This window comes from Podospora pseudocomata, chromosome 7, assembly GCF_035222375.1.
Source record: "Podospora pseudocomata strain CBS 415.72m chromosome 7, whole genome shotgun sequence".
In the NCBI taxonomy this organism is placed as follows: Eukaryota; Fungi; Ascomycota; class Sordariomycetes; order Sordariales; family Podosporaceae; genus Podospora; species Podospora pseudocomata.
This window is the reverse complement of record NC_085891.1, coordinates 406918-419657: the sequence shown is the minus strand read 5'-3', so window position 1 is coordinate 419657 and position 12740 is coordinate 406918. Positions and strand designations below refer to the sequence as shown.

The 12740-nt window shown below is 51.4% G+C and overlaps 2 protein-coding genes across 2 annotated transcripts; one reads left to right on the top strand and one right to left on the bottom strand.

Moving 5' to 3' along the window:
• Positions 1-3342: 3342 nt before the first annotated feature.
• QC762_703950 (uncharacterized protein) lies at positions 3343-5760 on the top strand (the record flags this gene model as incomplete). The annotated part of the gene is made up of 1 exon (XM_062893244.1): positions 3343-5760. The coding sequence occupies one exon, from the start codon at positions 3343-3345 to the stop codon at positions 5758-5760; it is 2418 nt and encodes an 805-aa protein (XP_062738897.1).
• A 3741-nt stretch (positions 5761-9501) lies between these two features.
• Positions 9502-11349, bottom strand: QC762_703960 (uncharacterized protein; the record flags this gene model as incomplete). Its single annotated transcript, XM_062893245.1, has 1 exon — positions 9502-11349. The coding sequence occupies one exon, from the start codon at positions 11347-11349 to the stop codon at positions 9502-9504; it is 1848 nt and encodes a 615-aa protein (XP_062738896.1).
• Between the last annotated feature and the right edge of the window lie 1391 nt (positions 11350-12740).

Here is a 12740-nt window from a genome sequence, read left to right as displayed (position 1 = left end):
CTGTGAGCCACTTGTCCTTCTCCAGGTATTCTTCCAATATGCACTCCAAAAAACGAGTTGTTGCTCTTTGATCAGGACCCTTCCAGATGTGTGGGGTCCCACTGGTTCGTACCGTAGGACTTTTTTCTGCCGATGATGATCATTTCGTTGCGGTGTTACACGCCTGGCAGTTGTCTTCTTCTTGAGTTTTTTCGCCTCTCATGTCAAATGCTCCTCAAACTAGTGGCTTACCCTCAGGAAGAAGTCTGCCGAGACGGTCCACAATTATTAACACCTTAGCACGTATATTAACATGGCTTAATCCAACCGTCCCACAAACTCCGATATTTCTCGTCGGATTTACGGTTTCTGATCCACCACTTGGCGCTATGCATCTGCCCTTGCCAGGTTGCAAGGAAGCCTTGCAAAGCCAAGCTCCTGCACAGTAAGTGATCCTCCGAGCCGCACACGTGGTTTTTGGCTCTCCGGCGCTTACTTAGTGCCTCGTTGGCCTTGTGGAGTGAAGTGTTCTCTGCACGTAGGAGAGCCACCTGGTGCATCACAGCCATTGTACTTTTAGCAAGCTGGTCCACAGCAGCCAACATTGAAGTCGGGGAGCTATTTTGATGGTTGGCAATGCGAGTCTTAATAAGCGTTGACTGCGAGTTAGCTTCTTGGGGGTTGTGTGGTGTCTGGAAGACCCAAGGTTGTGGAGTGCCGGGCCGAGAGGTCGGAGGTGTTGGCATACGAAGCTTCACATCCAGCTTGGAAAGCACCCTCTCTGGATCGTACGGCACAAGGCCCTCTGGTAGTCGTATCTATGTGTATAACGCGTCTGGAGCTCTGGCTGGCGTTTGACGAAGTTGTGAGCCCAGAGCTTGCCAGCAGGAGGCGCACCGCGTTCGTTGAGCAAATAGTTGGCCATATCTTCCACACTACGCAGTCTTGGTGGAAAATATCGCGTACATAGCTCAATAATATATCGGACAATAGCTTCCTCTTCCGATTGAGTCAGCTTTTTCGAATTGGGTGTTGTATCGCGTCGTACAGGCCGGCTGGCGGGGCGGTGTCTAAGCGTGCTGCGATCGACGTTATACATCTTAGCTGCAGCTGATACACTTAGGTTTTTATCATTTTGAAGACCTTTAAGGGCTAAGATTATATGGGCTTCCTCTGAAGTAGATGGCATTTTAGATTGTTGAGAAAATTAGGTTTGAGGGTGAGGTTACGCGTCGCGTGAAAAAAGTGGTCGCTCGCTTATATTGGTCGCTCACTTACAACGTACGTTATACATACATAATCCTCGAGGAATTGAAGGACGAGGTCTTTGTGTGCCTTGGTACCCTTTGCTTGGTATGAGAAGGTCTGCCCTTCTGTTACCGAATCCCAAATATCGCTCTCGCGGCAGGCCTTTAGTGATAATGCCCGCAAGGCCCCGTTCATCTTGAGCCGCCCGTCCACACTGTGCGTTGTGGTGTGTCTTGTGCGAGGGGAGATGTAAGGGTAAAATACATGTGAAGAGGTTGGGTTCCGCCAGCCAGATATTCATTGTGAGCTCTACGATTCCTCGAGGTGTGGTAACTTCCAGCCTGATAATTTTTGGTTTGGGCTATGTAGTTTGGGCATGACGAAATTTCCTCGCAACTTTTTCTGGAGGGGTAGTTGACGAGGCATTTTACCTGGATCGGGTTGATCCAGGCCACCTACTTGACATCTGTAATATGAACCGCCCGAGCCGCCTTAGCATTTTAAGTTTGAACGGTAATTGATCGTGACTTCTGCAGACCTGACGATGGCTTCCTGCTTTTATTGCGCTTCTATTTAATGACTTCCGTCCCAGTTCAGGCGCTGCTTTCCATAGACAGGATCAGATGTGCTGACATACCCAGTTAGCCAGGCGAAAACAGGTAGATCAACTAAGTTAAACTCATTTCTCCCTCTCCCTCAATTCTTGCGTCAATCCATCCTCTTTATCAAACTACATGCAGACAAATCAACCGATTTGACCAACAACCGAGTCAGGTATAAGACCAATCTTTTCGACTCTGCCGTGGAGTCCTGGACATCACGAAAGCCGCAATTTATAATAAAATGCGTAGGTTTCAGTTTCGGACAGCAGATCGTTATTAAAAAGGTTTTTACATCTACTCCGGAGAGCGCCCGGCTGGTCATATACTTGCGTTTGTCGGCCTTTAGAGTCATCTTTTAAGCCCTATCGACTCCTTTACGTTTTCCGGCTCGAGAGGAGGTAGTAGCGAGGGATCTTATCATATCAGACAGTCCAGAAAACCGGCTACCACCAATATTAGACCACTTCTTCTCCACCACCTTATTTCCACTTCGAATAATCACATTCATTCCCCAACGCGCAAGACTGATTAAACAATCCCGAGGTGAAGTACTCGGTTAAGGAGTACTTCTTCAGGGCTGGAATTTGCATCTTGGCTACCAAGGATCTGGACAGCGCCCGCCGCAACATTGAGCGATACAGGGAAAAGGACCCCTCGTTTGGCGGTCAGCGCGAGTTCCAGTTCTTGTCAGACTTGATCGAGGCTGTGGAGGCGGGCAACCAGGAGGTGTTTATGGATAAGCTCTATGCCTACGATCAGATGAGCCGATGGACAAGTTGAAGATGGAGCTGCTGGTCAAGATCAAGAACCAGATCGAGGAGGCTGACAACGAGTTCTCGTAAAGACGAGGTAATAGCCTGAGCAGCAGATGTGGTAGAGGCTTGAGCCATGGCAAAGCCTATCGACGAACTTCTTCCGAGAATATAGGAAGCAGCACTCACAGCAGGAGTGCTGAACCCGCGTGTCTAAGGGGTTATGCGTGGTGTAGGCAAGAGACTTGATGCAGGTGCAAAACGGCCAGGAATGCACATCGAAGGGGGACTCGGCTCCATAACAGCCGGCACCGAGCGAGGCTTAAAAGCCGCGTTCAGATCACCCCAAAGACTGGCACACAGGGGAGCCGTAGATCTGCTGAAATTGTTTACGCTGCTCCTTACAAAGACGCTGTGCTGAACCGCTTGGAGGCGAGGGGGGTTGTGGTGTGAGCTTGAGCACTGATTCGGACCACTTCTTAGAGGTTTCCTCAGTGATATGGAGATTCCAGTTCGCAGCCATGACGAAGGCCATTGGTTATGGGCAAAGATGGCCTGGCCAATATAAGTGAAACAGCGACGTGTGAATCAATCATAACTCGCACAGTCAATGAAGGGTCCGTGCCTTTGGCAATGGCGTAGACGTTATCGATAACGTGTGTTTGCAACAAACGTAGAACCACATACGAGCAAACAACTACACAACACAAGAAACACCACACAGCACAAGAAAACACCACACAGCAAGAGAAAACACCAAGATGGATCCAAGCTATGAGGAACTTGTCAAACAGCTCCAGGAAGCGGAGCGTCTCCGTGCAGAAGCGGAGCAGAACGCCATCGCCGAGAAACAACGCGCCGATAAACAAGCACAACAAGTTGCAGAGTTGCAGGAGCAAAGGCGTCCGACCACTCTTATCGAGTACTTTCAGCTCTGCCACGACCACCTGTCGACAAAATTTCGGGTCCAGACCGATCGACGGTTCACGACCCAGGGAATCTGGACAGACCCGGCGGGAAAATACTGCCCCCGCCGCCTTGCACAGTGGGATGGCTTCCTTGGTGAACAGAGGGCTGCGCTTGGCAAGGTTATCGCCTTCTTCCCCGAAACACTCCAATTACTTGAATCGCGTGATTTTGTCCAGGGTATTGGCAGCCGCCTGGCAGCTGGGTCCCCAATTGGTAGCGAGCGCGACCTTGAGCGGTTTCATCACACTGCTGTCGAGCTTCCTGTGCAATGCATCATCGATCAATTCACGCATTCCCAACAACATGCAGACTCAATACCACCGCTTTTGGGCGTGGGGGATGGTATCTTCTTCGAGAACCACATGAACATTCTCAATAGCGATACAACTCCTTCCACAAGCGCCGCACCATCGACGCCGCCGCCGCCACCACACGTCCCACCTACTAATAAGATCTCCATCCGGCCTGACCAGATCTGTGTGTACCGGTCCTTGAACGGTGACCGAACGCTTGCATACGTGCTGGAATACAAGGCTCCCCACAAGCTAACGGCGCAACATGTGCGGGAAGGAATTGAAGACCTAGACGTGGTTCGCGACGTGGTGAATTGCGTCGAAATCCCGAACAACGATGACGACCGCTTCCGTTACTTTGCCAGGAGGCTCTCAGCTGCAGCTGCCACCCAGACTTACCACTACATGCTCCAGGCTGGGCTCGAGATGGGGCTTGTTGCCACAGGCGAGGTCATGATCTTCCTCAAGATCGACTGGGCCAACCCATCCACGCTGTACTACCATGTCGCCGAACCCACCCACGAGTGCCAGGCCCAGCCAGCCGAACTCATCCCCTACTGCACCGCCGTCAGCCAGCTGCTGGCCTTCACTGTGATGGCGCTGCTCGGACCCGGGTCGCAGGGTCAAGATGCGCGGGACCGCGCCATATCGGGTGCCTCGACCTGGAATGAGGACTGGGACGAGATCTTGGCCCGGATGGGGAACACGCCGGCCGCTCGCACACCTCCTTCGTCGGGGCGCTGCTGGGAACCGCGGACCTACGTCGGGTACGACCGGTCCCCCATCCCGTTCCGCCACCCGAGAAGGAAAAAGAGTCCTCAGGCAGATGAGCCGCCGCCATCCCTCGGCCGGGGGCAGGGTCCTCCGCCGCCCGACGACGAAGATGCCGGCCCCAATCCTGACTCCCACCCCTCTCCTCCTGCCGGCCAAAGAGGGTCGAAGAGGAAGCGTAGCGCTACGCAGTCATCCGGAGCTACAGCGGCGGCGGTGGCTACTGCTCCTGGTGGCACGCAGACACAGAACCGCACACATTCTTCCCAGCCACAAACACCACCGTTCTGCACACATGCGTGCTTACTCGGTCTTGTCCGAGGGGGGGCTCTCGATCCCGCATGTCCCAACATAGCCCTCCACCGCCGGCCCTATGTCGAGTCGTCACCACACGTCCAGTCATCATCATCATCATCATCATCATCATCGTCGTTGTCGTCATCATCACACATCAAGTCCTCATTATCGCCATCCCTACGTCGCCAAAAGACACACTCGCTACCTATCCACGACTTTCTAGAACGGCTACGCCAACAGCTCCGCGCAACCTTGGACGAGGGTATCATGCCCCTGGGGAGATACGGTGCTCGGGGAGCCCTATTTCGCATCACACTACTCAGCCACGGCTATACGTTGGCTGCCAAAGGGACCACGTCTTCATCAGTACGCTTTATCGAGCACGAAGCGCGTATATACGAGCAGCTTCAACCGATCCAAGGCCTTTACGTCCCCGTCTCTCTTGGCACCATCGACCTTCGGGAGCTAGGACGGCGCTATTTCTACGCGGCCGATGTCCACATCATTTACTTCCTCCTCCTCTCGTGGGCCGGCAGGGATCTACGCGAAGCTCGGGAGCAACCAAGTAGTGTCGGGATACGGAGAAACGTGATCCGATCACTGCAGAGCCTCCACGCCCTAGGAGTGGCACACGGCGACGTCCGGCGGGAGAATCTGGTATGGAGTCATAGGCCGAGCGACCCTGTCATGGTCATTGATTTTGAGCGGTCTGTTCTCACCAAGGCGTCGTGCCAGCTCGGGTTGCTGGGGGGGTTGGAAGACGGGGAGGAGCTGCCGCCGGAGTGCCTCAGTGAGGATGATAAGCTTTTTGAGCAGGATTTGCAGAAAGCGACCTACATTTGGGTTTAATACGTCGACCCCGATACTCGCAGCCTTTTAGCACAAATCCTTCCCCAGCACTGTGTAATGGCTCGAGCGAATGTTCCGCTGAGGCGCTCGGCTGCATTGAAGGACGAGAATGCGACTACTTCGCGGGATCCTATATCGACGCGACCGGGAATAGCGAAATACAGATTTAAGCCGTATCCGTCTTATATTGTAGCTTTCTCTAATATAGACGATATCGTCCAGGAGGCAAAATATTATAGAATATAATTATAAGATAGTTATTTAAGTGTGACGAACCCCTATCCAGAATCTCTGAAAGGGATACTGGTTGAAGGCACTTCTGAATAGTCCTGGTTCGGTATAGCTAAACAATATATATTAATAACTTGCCTCAACCACAATAATCCAGATACCAACGATTATAACTTGTATTGTATACTGCGGAACTATTTATTTATATTAACTAATTCCTCCATATATATAGTAGTTTGGGGTGCGGCGACAGGCCTAAGGTCTTTCTGATCAGAGGGGTGAGAAAGTGGGGCTCTCGGAGGATTCGGGAGTTCAGGGGTCATGTATATAAGCGGTCTGCTTCGGACATTCTATTTTAGACGGGCCATCGACTTTTGTTTCTTCGAATTTTGAGCCTTGCACGCGTGCAGGCAATTCTGGCCCTCTGTCACGGACCTGACATAAGTGGGGAGCGCGGGGCGCGACCCGTCCAACCACTGGAACAGGAAAAGCGGGGAAGTCGTATTATCACTAGTGCCAAGGGTGATAATCACGATTATCACCAGCCTTCGGTGAACGACGAGTGATAATGGTGATAAACCGGTCTATATATACGGAGGAACTGGCTGGTGTAAATAGACAGTTCCGCAGTATGCAATACAAGTCACGATCGTTGGTATTCAGACTATTGTGATTGAGACAAGCCATTGTTGTACACTGTTTAGCTGTACCGAACCAGGATTGTTCAGAAGTGCCTTCAACCAGTATCCCTTTCAGAGGTTCTGGATAGGGGTTCGTGTTACGCCCCAAGCGTAATACCCCTGTACAGGAACCACTGGGTGGTACCTGTCAGAAAGAAAGGAGTCTTACTAGCAAGGAGTTCATGGTCTGTTAGCGGTGGCCATGGTCTATTAGCGGTGGCCATGGTCTGTTGGCCGCGGCCAAAAGCAAGCAATACAAGCACACTGGGCAAGGTACAAGGATACCTCAGAAACATATGTAGATAGCTTCACATAAATAGGGGGGAGCGCCGGGCGCTCCCCATGTCGAGGAATCTGATTCCTCATGCAAGCAATTCAAGTTCATTTGTCTACAATCTACTCTCAGTAGCTCTTTGTTAGAACAACCTGTTGTTGACAGTGAACCCGTGTCTGAGACGCTTGTCACAACCTTCGATCATCCTGTCATATTCACCTTCGGCGTACTGCCTTGCAGTCTGTATCCATTCCTGGTGCAGGTTGTAACAGTTCGTCACATCGTTTCATAATCCTTAAATTATAGTAATTAGAATTATTTAACTTATTATTTATAAATATATAGGTTGGATGACAAGGAAATGGCCCACCCACGGATATGGACCACCACCCCCACACCAGCCACACAACCTTGATGAGATTACCCCTGAATGCTTACACTGCCCACAACAAGACCAATATTGGGTCAATTTCTATGGAAGTTATACCAAAATGTAGCTCAATCACTGTCAGAGTCAGACATTTTGTCTGCTTCCCTCTTACGCCGGGTTTGAACCCAATAACGTGTGCTACGCCGCACAGGCTCGGCTGGCTCCGGCTGCTCCACATCCTCCTTAGGCACCACTTCTTCCTCCACCACCCTCCCTTCTATACGAGCCTCTTCCAGGTCACAAAGCCTTACAAACTTGGAATTCGAATCTTCTCTATTCAACTTGCGCCTTTTCTTTGCGTCCTGGGCTTTGTGGGCGTTTTGTCGGTGCCTTGCCGCATCAGCTTTGTAGATGGATACCTGAGATCTCAGTGTGAGTATAGTACTGGTGAGAGTCCTTGCCGCAAGCCGTTTTTCGGCCGGCGTATGGTTCTTGAGTGGGCTTTTGACCTTCTTGGCCACCTGGGAATCCCCCACGGTATGGAAAGTAGGTGTTTTTGAAGAGAAATCCAACGGCACCACAGGGACTACCACCTGGCTTGAAGAGAGCGGTTTGCGCCTACGTATGGGCCATAATCCTGTCCCACGCCAGCCGCCGGCAATATTCTCTTTCCTGAAGCCCTGCTTGCGGGCAAGGTCATACAGCCAGACCAAGTCGACCTTGCCGTCAGGCGTACAGTTGGTGAGGGCGTCGTTTACAGCCACAAGCCTCTTATACGCCTTCTTCACACTGGAAAAGCAGCCAATATCAAGGGGTTGAAGGACGTGAGAGCAGTGGGGGGGCAGGAAAAGAAGGTAAATATTGCTCCTGTAGCACCGGATCATGAAGTCGTCAGTGGTATGTGAGCCATGGCCATCGCAAATAAGAAGACGTGGTTCTGATGGATCCTCAGGTTCAGTCCTTGGTATAAAGACCTCTTCAAGCCATCCAACGGCCAGGTCGTTACTGGTCCAACCGTTCGATGATACGGCCAAATACCAGTCCTTATCGAATTGGTCCTTGAACCATTGCTTTTGAAGGTCTTGGCCTTTGAGGATTACCCCGGGGGGGAGGACTCTCCCATCCTGGGAACACTCCAGCATAGTAGTCCAGGTCCTTTTTCCATTCTGTTTGACGTATACAGACTTTTTATCCCTCATTGAAGACCCCACAACCAAGCCGTTCTCTCCCTGACCTTCCATTATTCCTACTTCATCATGCTTAAACCTGTTCTTGGGCTTGATCCAGTCAACGGTAGAATATAGGTTAAAGAACTTGTTGATATTCTCCGGGGTAGCTTCGTTAACTCTAGCGTAGTCAGTCTTATTCCCACCTTCGTTTTGATACTGGGATGACGGCCAATAAAGCGGGCTACCCAGTGCTTCCCAATGGAGTAGATATCGGCTTGTTCAGCCAGTATACTGGCCGCCAGAGCTCTTACGTTGACGTGGGTGGGAGCGTAGCCAAGGCTTTCCTGACGAAGGATCCATTGAACGATGAGGTCTTCCTGGCCCTGAGTAAGCCGCTGTTGATTTTCATGGGCCTGTTTGCAAACCTGGGTTCCTAAGATGCGGTGCCTCAGTGTAGAACGTGGAACCCCGTGCTTGTCGGACGCTTGGCGCTGGCTTATACCAGCAAGAATTTCTTGTTCGGCATTTGCGAGATCTTCCTCGGTATATTTGGCCATTGATGGGTTCCTGGAGCAAAAAGAAGATAAAGAAATGGTCCATTTTTGACCTCTGGGGGTGGAATATAAAGTTGGGGGGCTTTCGGAGGTCCAGGGTTGTTGAGGGTTTAATGTGGAAAATGGCACTGGTAAGTTCAAGCCAATGTGGGCCACCTTTGTGGGTGGGCCATTTCCTGGTCATCCAACCTAATTTATAAATGTCATTTTCTATTAGAAATATAGACTAGTTTGTTTATATGTAAAGTTACAATTTCAATATAAATGGTGGTTCTAGTGGGTTTAATAATGGGCTACTGGCACGCGTAAGGAGAAAACGGAAGTTATAATTATTTTTGGTTGCGGTAAGTATAGCCGAACGGTCCTTAAACCCACTTCAGCTCAGGGTGATGCTCACTGCGCTTACCTTTTGCTCACCTTGTGAGACCAATACGGACTGAGCCAAAAAAATTGTCGGGTGTGACTATGTAGGTATGCAACCCTCTTTCTCGAACACAAAAAGACCGCCCACCCTCTCGATCTTCACCCTCCCCAGACTCCCGCCCACCACCCTCTCCACCACCCCTTCCTCCGCCCCAGACAAACTAACAAACTCCTCAATGTCCACCTCCTCCAACCCACCCATCATCATACCCTCCTGCACACTCACCAACGCCGGATCAACAACGTTCATATCCAACCTCTTTGCCCCCGGACCGTCAACCCAGCCCCCAGACCCTTCGTCATATTGTCTCTCACCGCTTCCATCGACCGCAGTGCTGGGCTGATGATACCGGTAAGGACAATCCTGTCGCACATCACCCAGCAAGCCACGTTGCTGTCTGTTATAACACCCATGATCAACAGGAACCCCCCAGTTGCCAGCGTTCGATGGATAACCACCCCGCACTGGCATCTCTGGTTCCGGCCGCCATGATGATGGCAGCAAAGACCACTTCTCCGGTGGGATATTTGCCAGTAAAGGGTGGAGTTGGTATTCCCCTTCCTCACCCCTGCGTCTGAAAGGGGATGACTGTTGTTCTGCGGCGTTGGATGAGGACTGAGGTCCAAAAAGAGAGGACGACGGCGCAGGTGTGGGCAGAGAACCTGACGACATGCGCCATGCAGAGTTGGATTTATTCCTGGGGGGTTGAGGGTCCGGGGGGGAATACCCGCGCGGTCGTTCATGGGGTGGTGGCGACGTGTGATGTGGACCGGGAGCCGCTTCTGGTAATGACGAGGGGGAGGAAGAAGTTGTGGACAGGCGTATGTCAGTCAGCCTGTCCAACGCGTGGAGATAGAGGTCTTGTTCCCGACTCGGGCCCAACACAGCCCTTTGACCACTACCTGTCGAGCGCCGCCGGGGAAGCGTGTCGATAAAAGTCATGTAGATTCTGTCTCTGGCGCTGGCGTCTGGCATCAGGTGGATTGGTTGGGGTGTAGTAGTCAACCTGGGCAAGCACAAGGTCCGGGCGTTTGACTGTTCACTCTGCCTCTCGGACGACTGGGTTCCGTTCCGCCCCTGGCTCTCCTTTGTCATTTTCATTTGCATCGCCTTCTCTTCCCTCTTCTTGGCTTGGTATCTCCGAGCGCGTTCCAGCCCGGCTGCCCGACAGGCAGAACACTTGGAGAAGTGGAGGTCGTCCACCTCCTTGTGGCAGTTGGTGCACAGCCTATGTGCTTTGTACCATGCCAGGTCAGTGGCGGTCGCCGAAGGTTGCTTGGAAGGTCTCAGGGCTGGAACGAGGGGTATATGGGGGACGATTACGCCGTGTCGGGCGAGGACCTCTCGGCTTGGACGCTGTCCGGGTTCTGGAAGCGGGGGTGGGTTGGGAAGGTTGATCCGGAGGTTATCGGCTCGACGACCAGGGCCTCTACGACCTGGTTGCTTGGTTTGGGCAGTAGATGGGATTGTCTGCGCTGAGGACTGCCGTGATGGTTCAGTTTGGTCAGGAGTATCGTCTGTTGGGGGAGATGATGAACGGGACTCTGCGGGCCGGTCGGTTTGGTGTTTCTTCTCGGCAGAAGAAGAAGATGGTTGAGACAGGGGCGAGTCGGCTGACAATACCAAGGGTTCCCCATTGTCAGCGTGGGAATCACTTTCTGAAGCCTCACACGCAGCGAGCAGGGTGGTCTGGATGGCGTTTTCGACATGGTCTTCTCTCAAAGAAGGTGTAGCTTGTGTTTGATCACGTCCAGGTCGATGAAGCGAGCAGTAGCTCTCTGTGGTGTCCTCATTTCGCTCCTGGCGTAGACAATAATTGCAAAAGATAAATTCCCGCGACCATCCACCAGGGGAAGCAACACGAACCAAGCCAAAGTGAGGCATCATGACAGCTGAATGTCATGGAGGAGAGAGAGGAGATGGTCACCAGGCACGATTGCGAGTGCTTGGAGACGGAAACCCTTATAACAAAAGGTCTATATAGAGATTTCTAGATGGAGCATCGACCTTCCTCACATTGTTCAGTCTGTTGCCTTTCTCTGCCTACTCGCGCTGCCGTGAAGACATTGACACACGTGGAATACTATACTGAACTCTTTTTCTTTGCCTCAGCCATTCATGATACCCAACGACAAGCTCAAGAAACAAGAAGTCAAACTCTTGAATGGTTACTTGATGAATGGCCGGTTTTGAGTCCTCCTTGTGACAACATAAGGTAAGGAGAGAAAGCATGGTATCGTTTTTATCCATGTCTTGTCTCCCTGATATGTAGATCAGTTTTATGCCACCTCAGCAGCTCAACACAACACATTGAGGCTTACAATGTATTCTTTCGGACAAAGGGTTCTTTCCCCTTATTGTACAGTTCTGTTTAATTCACGATGATGTTGTGCAGTGATAGTACGATGCGAGTTTTCTGACTTGGATCAAAGATTAGGTAAGTGGTGGGACTAGTAATATAATCACTGTGTGCAGTTGGGTATAGTCAAGCCTTGATAGTCTTCATGAGCCCCTGCTAACTTGATAGGTTGGATACACCACGGAAGACATTCCAATGCTGGGAAGCAAGGGTGTGATAAACCTAGAGGTTTGGCATCCAGAAAGAGAGCGGAGATCATCAGGCCGTAGATGTTATGCAACTGAAGTGTGTAGGTTGACGCATGAAAAGGACGCGTGGTTGATGTATCTTGACCAAAGGTGTGAAGTCATAAAGCGGTGAAAGCCGTTTCCCACAAGAATGCTAAACTTGCTAGTGCCGCCTATCACTCCCAAATGGAGCATTCTCCGGCGCATGCAGGTGCTGGTCCCTGAAAATCAGGAGAGTCGGAGATGACAATGCAACTTGATCGGAATGGAAAGAACAGAAGGGTCAGTTTGGGGACCATCCACAACAGACGAGAAAATATTTAAAAAATCGAGAAGAAAAAAAGTTCAATGACACTGATAGAAGACTAGGGCCGGAATGATGAGTCTCCCCCACAATCCGAAGTGACCCAAGACGCGATTGCCCGCTTCGCTTGGTGGCCGTTTTCTTAGCCCCTGAATTCGCGAGATGACATCCGAGCACATGTTTGGCGGCATCGGACATCGAACATCACCAACAGACATTGTGGCCTGTAACCCATCGTGATTGCCATCAGCTGACCCAGCTTGGTGTGAGGGATGGGGGCGTTGTTCAGACGAAAGCCGCTGGATTTGCGTTGGATGCTTGCCCTGGCTCGAGCGCGTGTGTTTCAGGGGCAGAGATGTCAGCAGCCTACTTAAAGTTTTTTATTTTG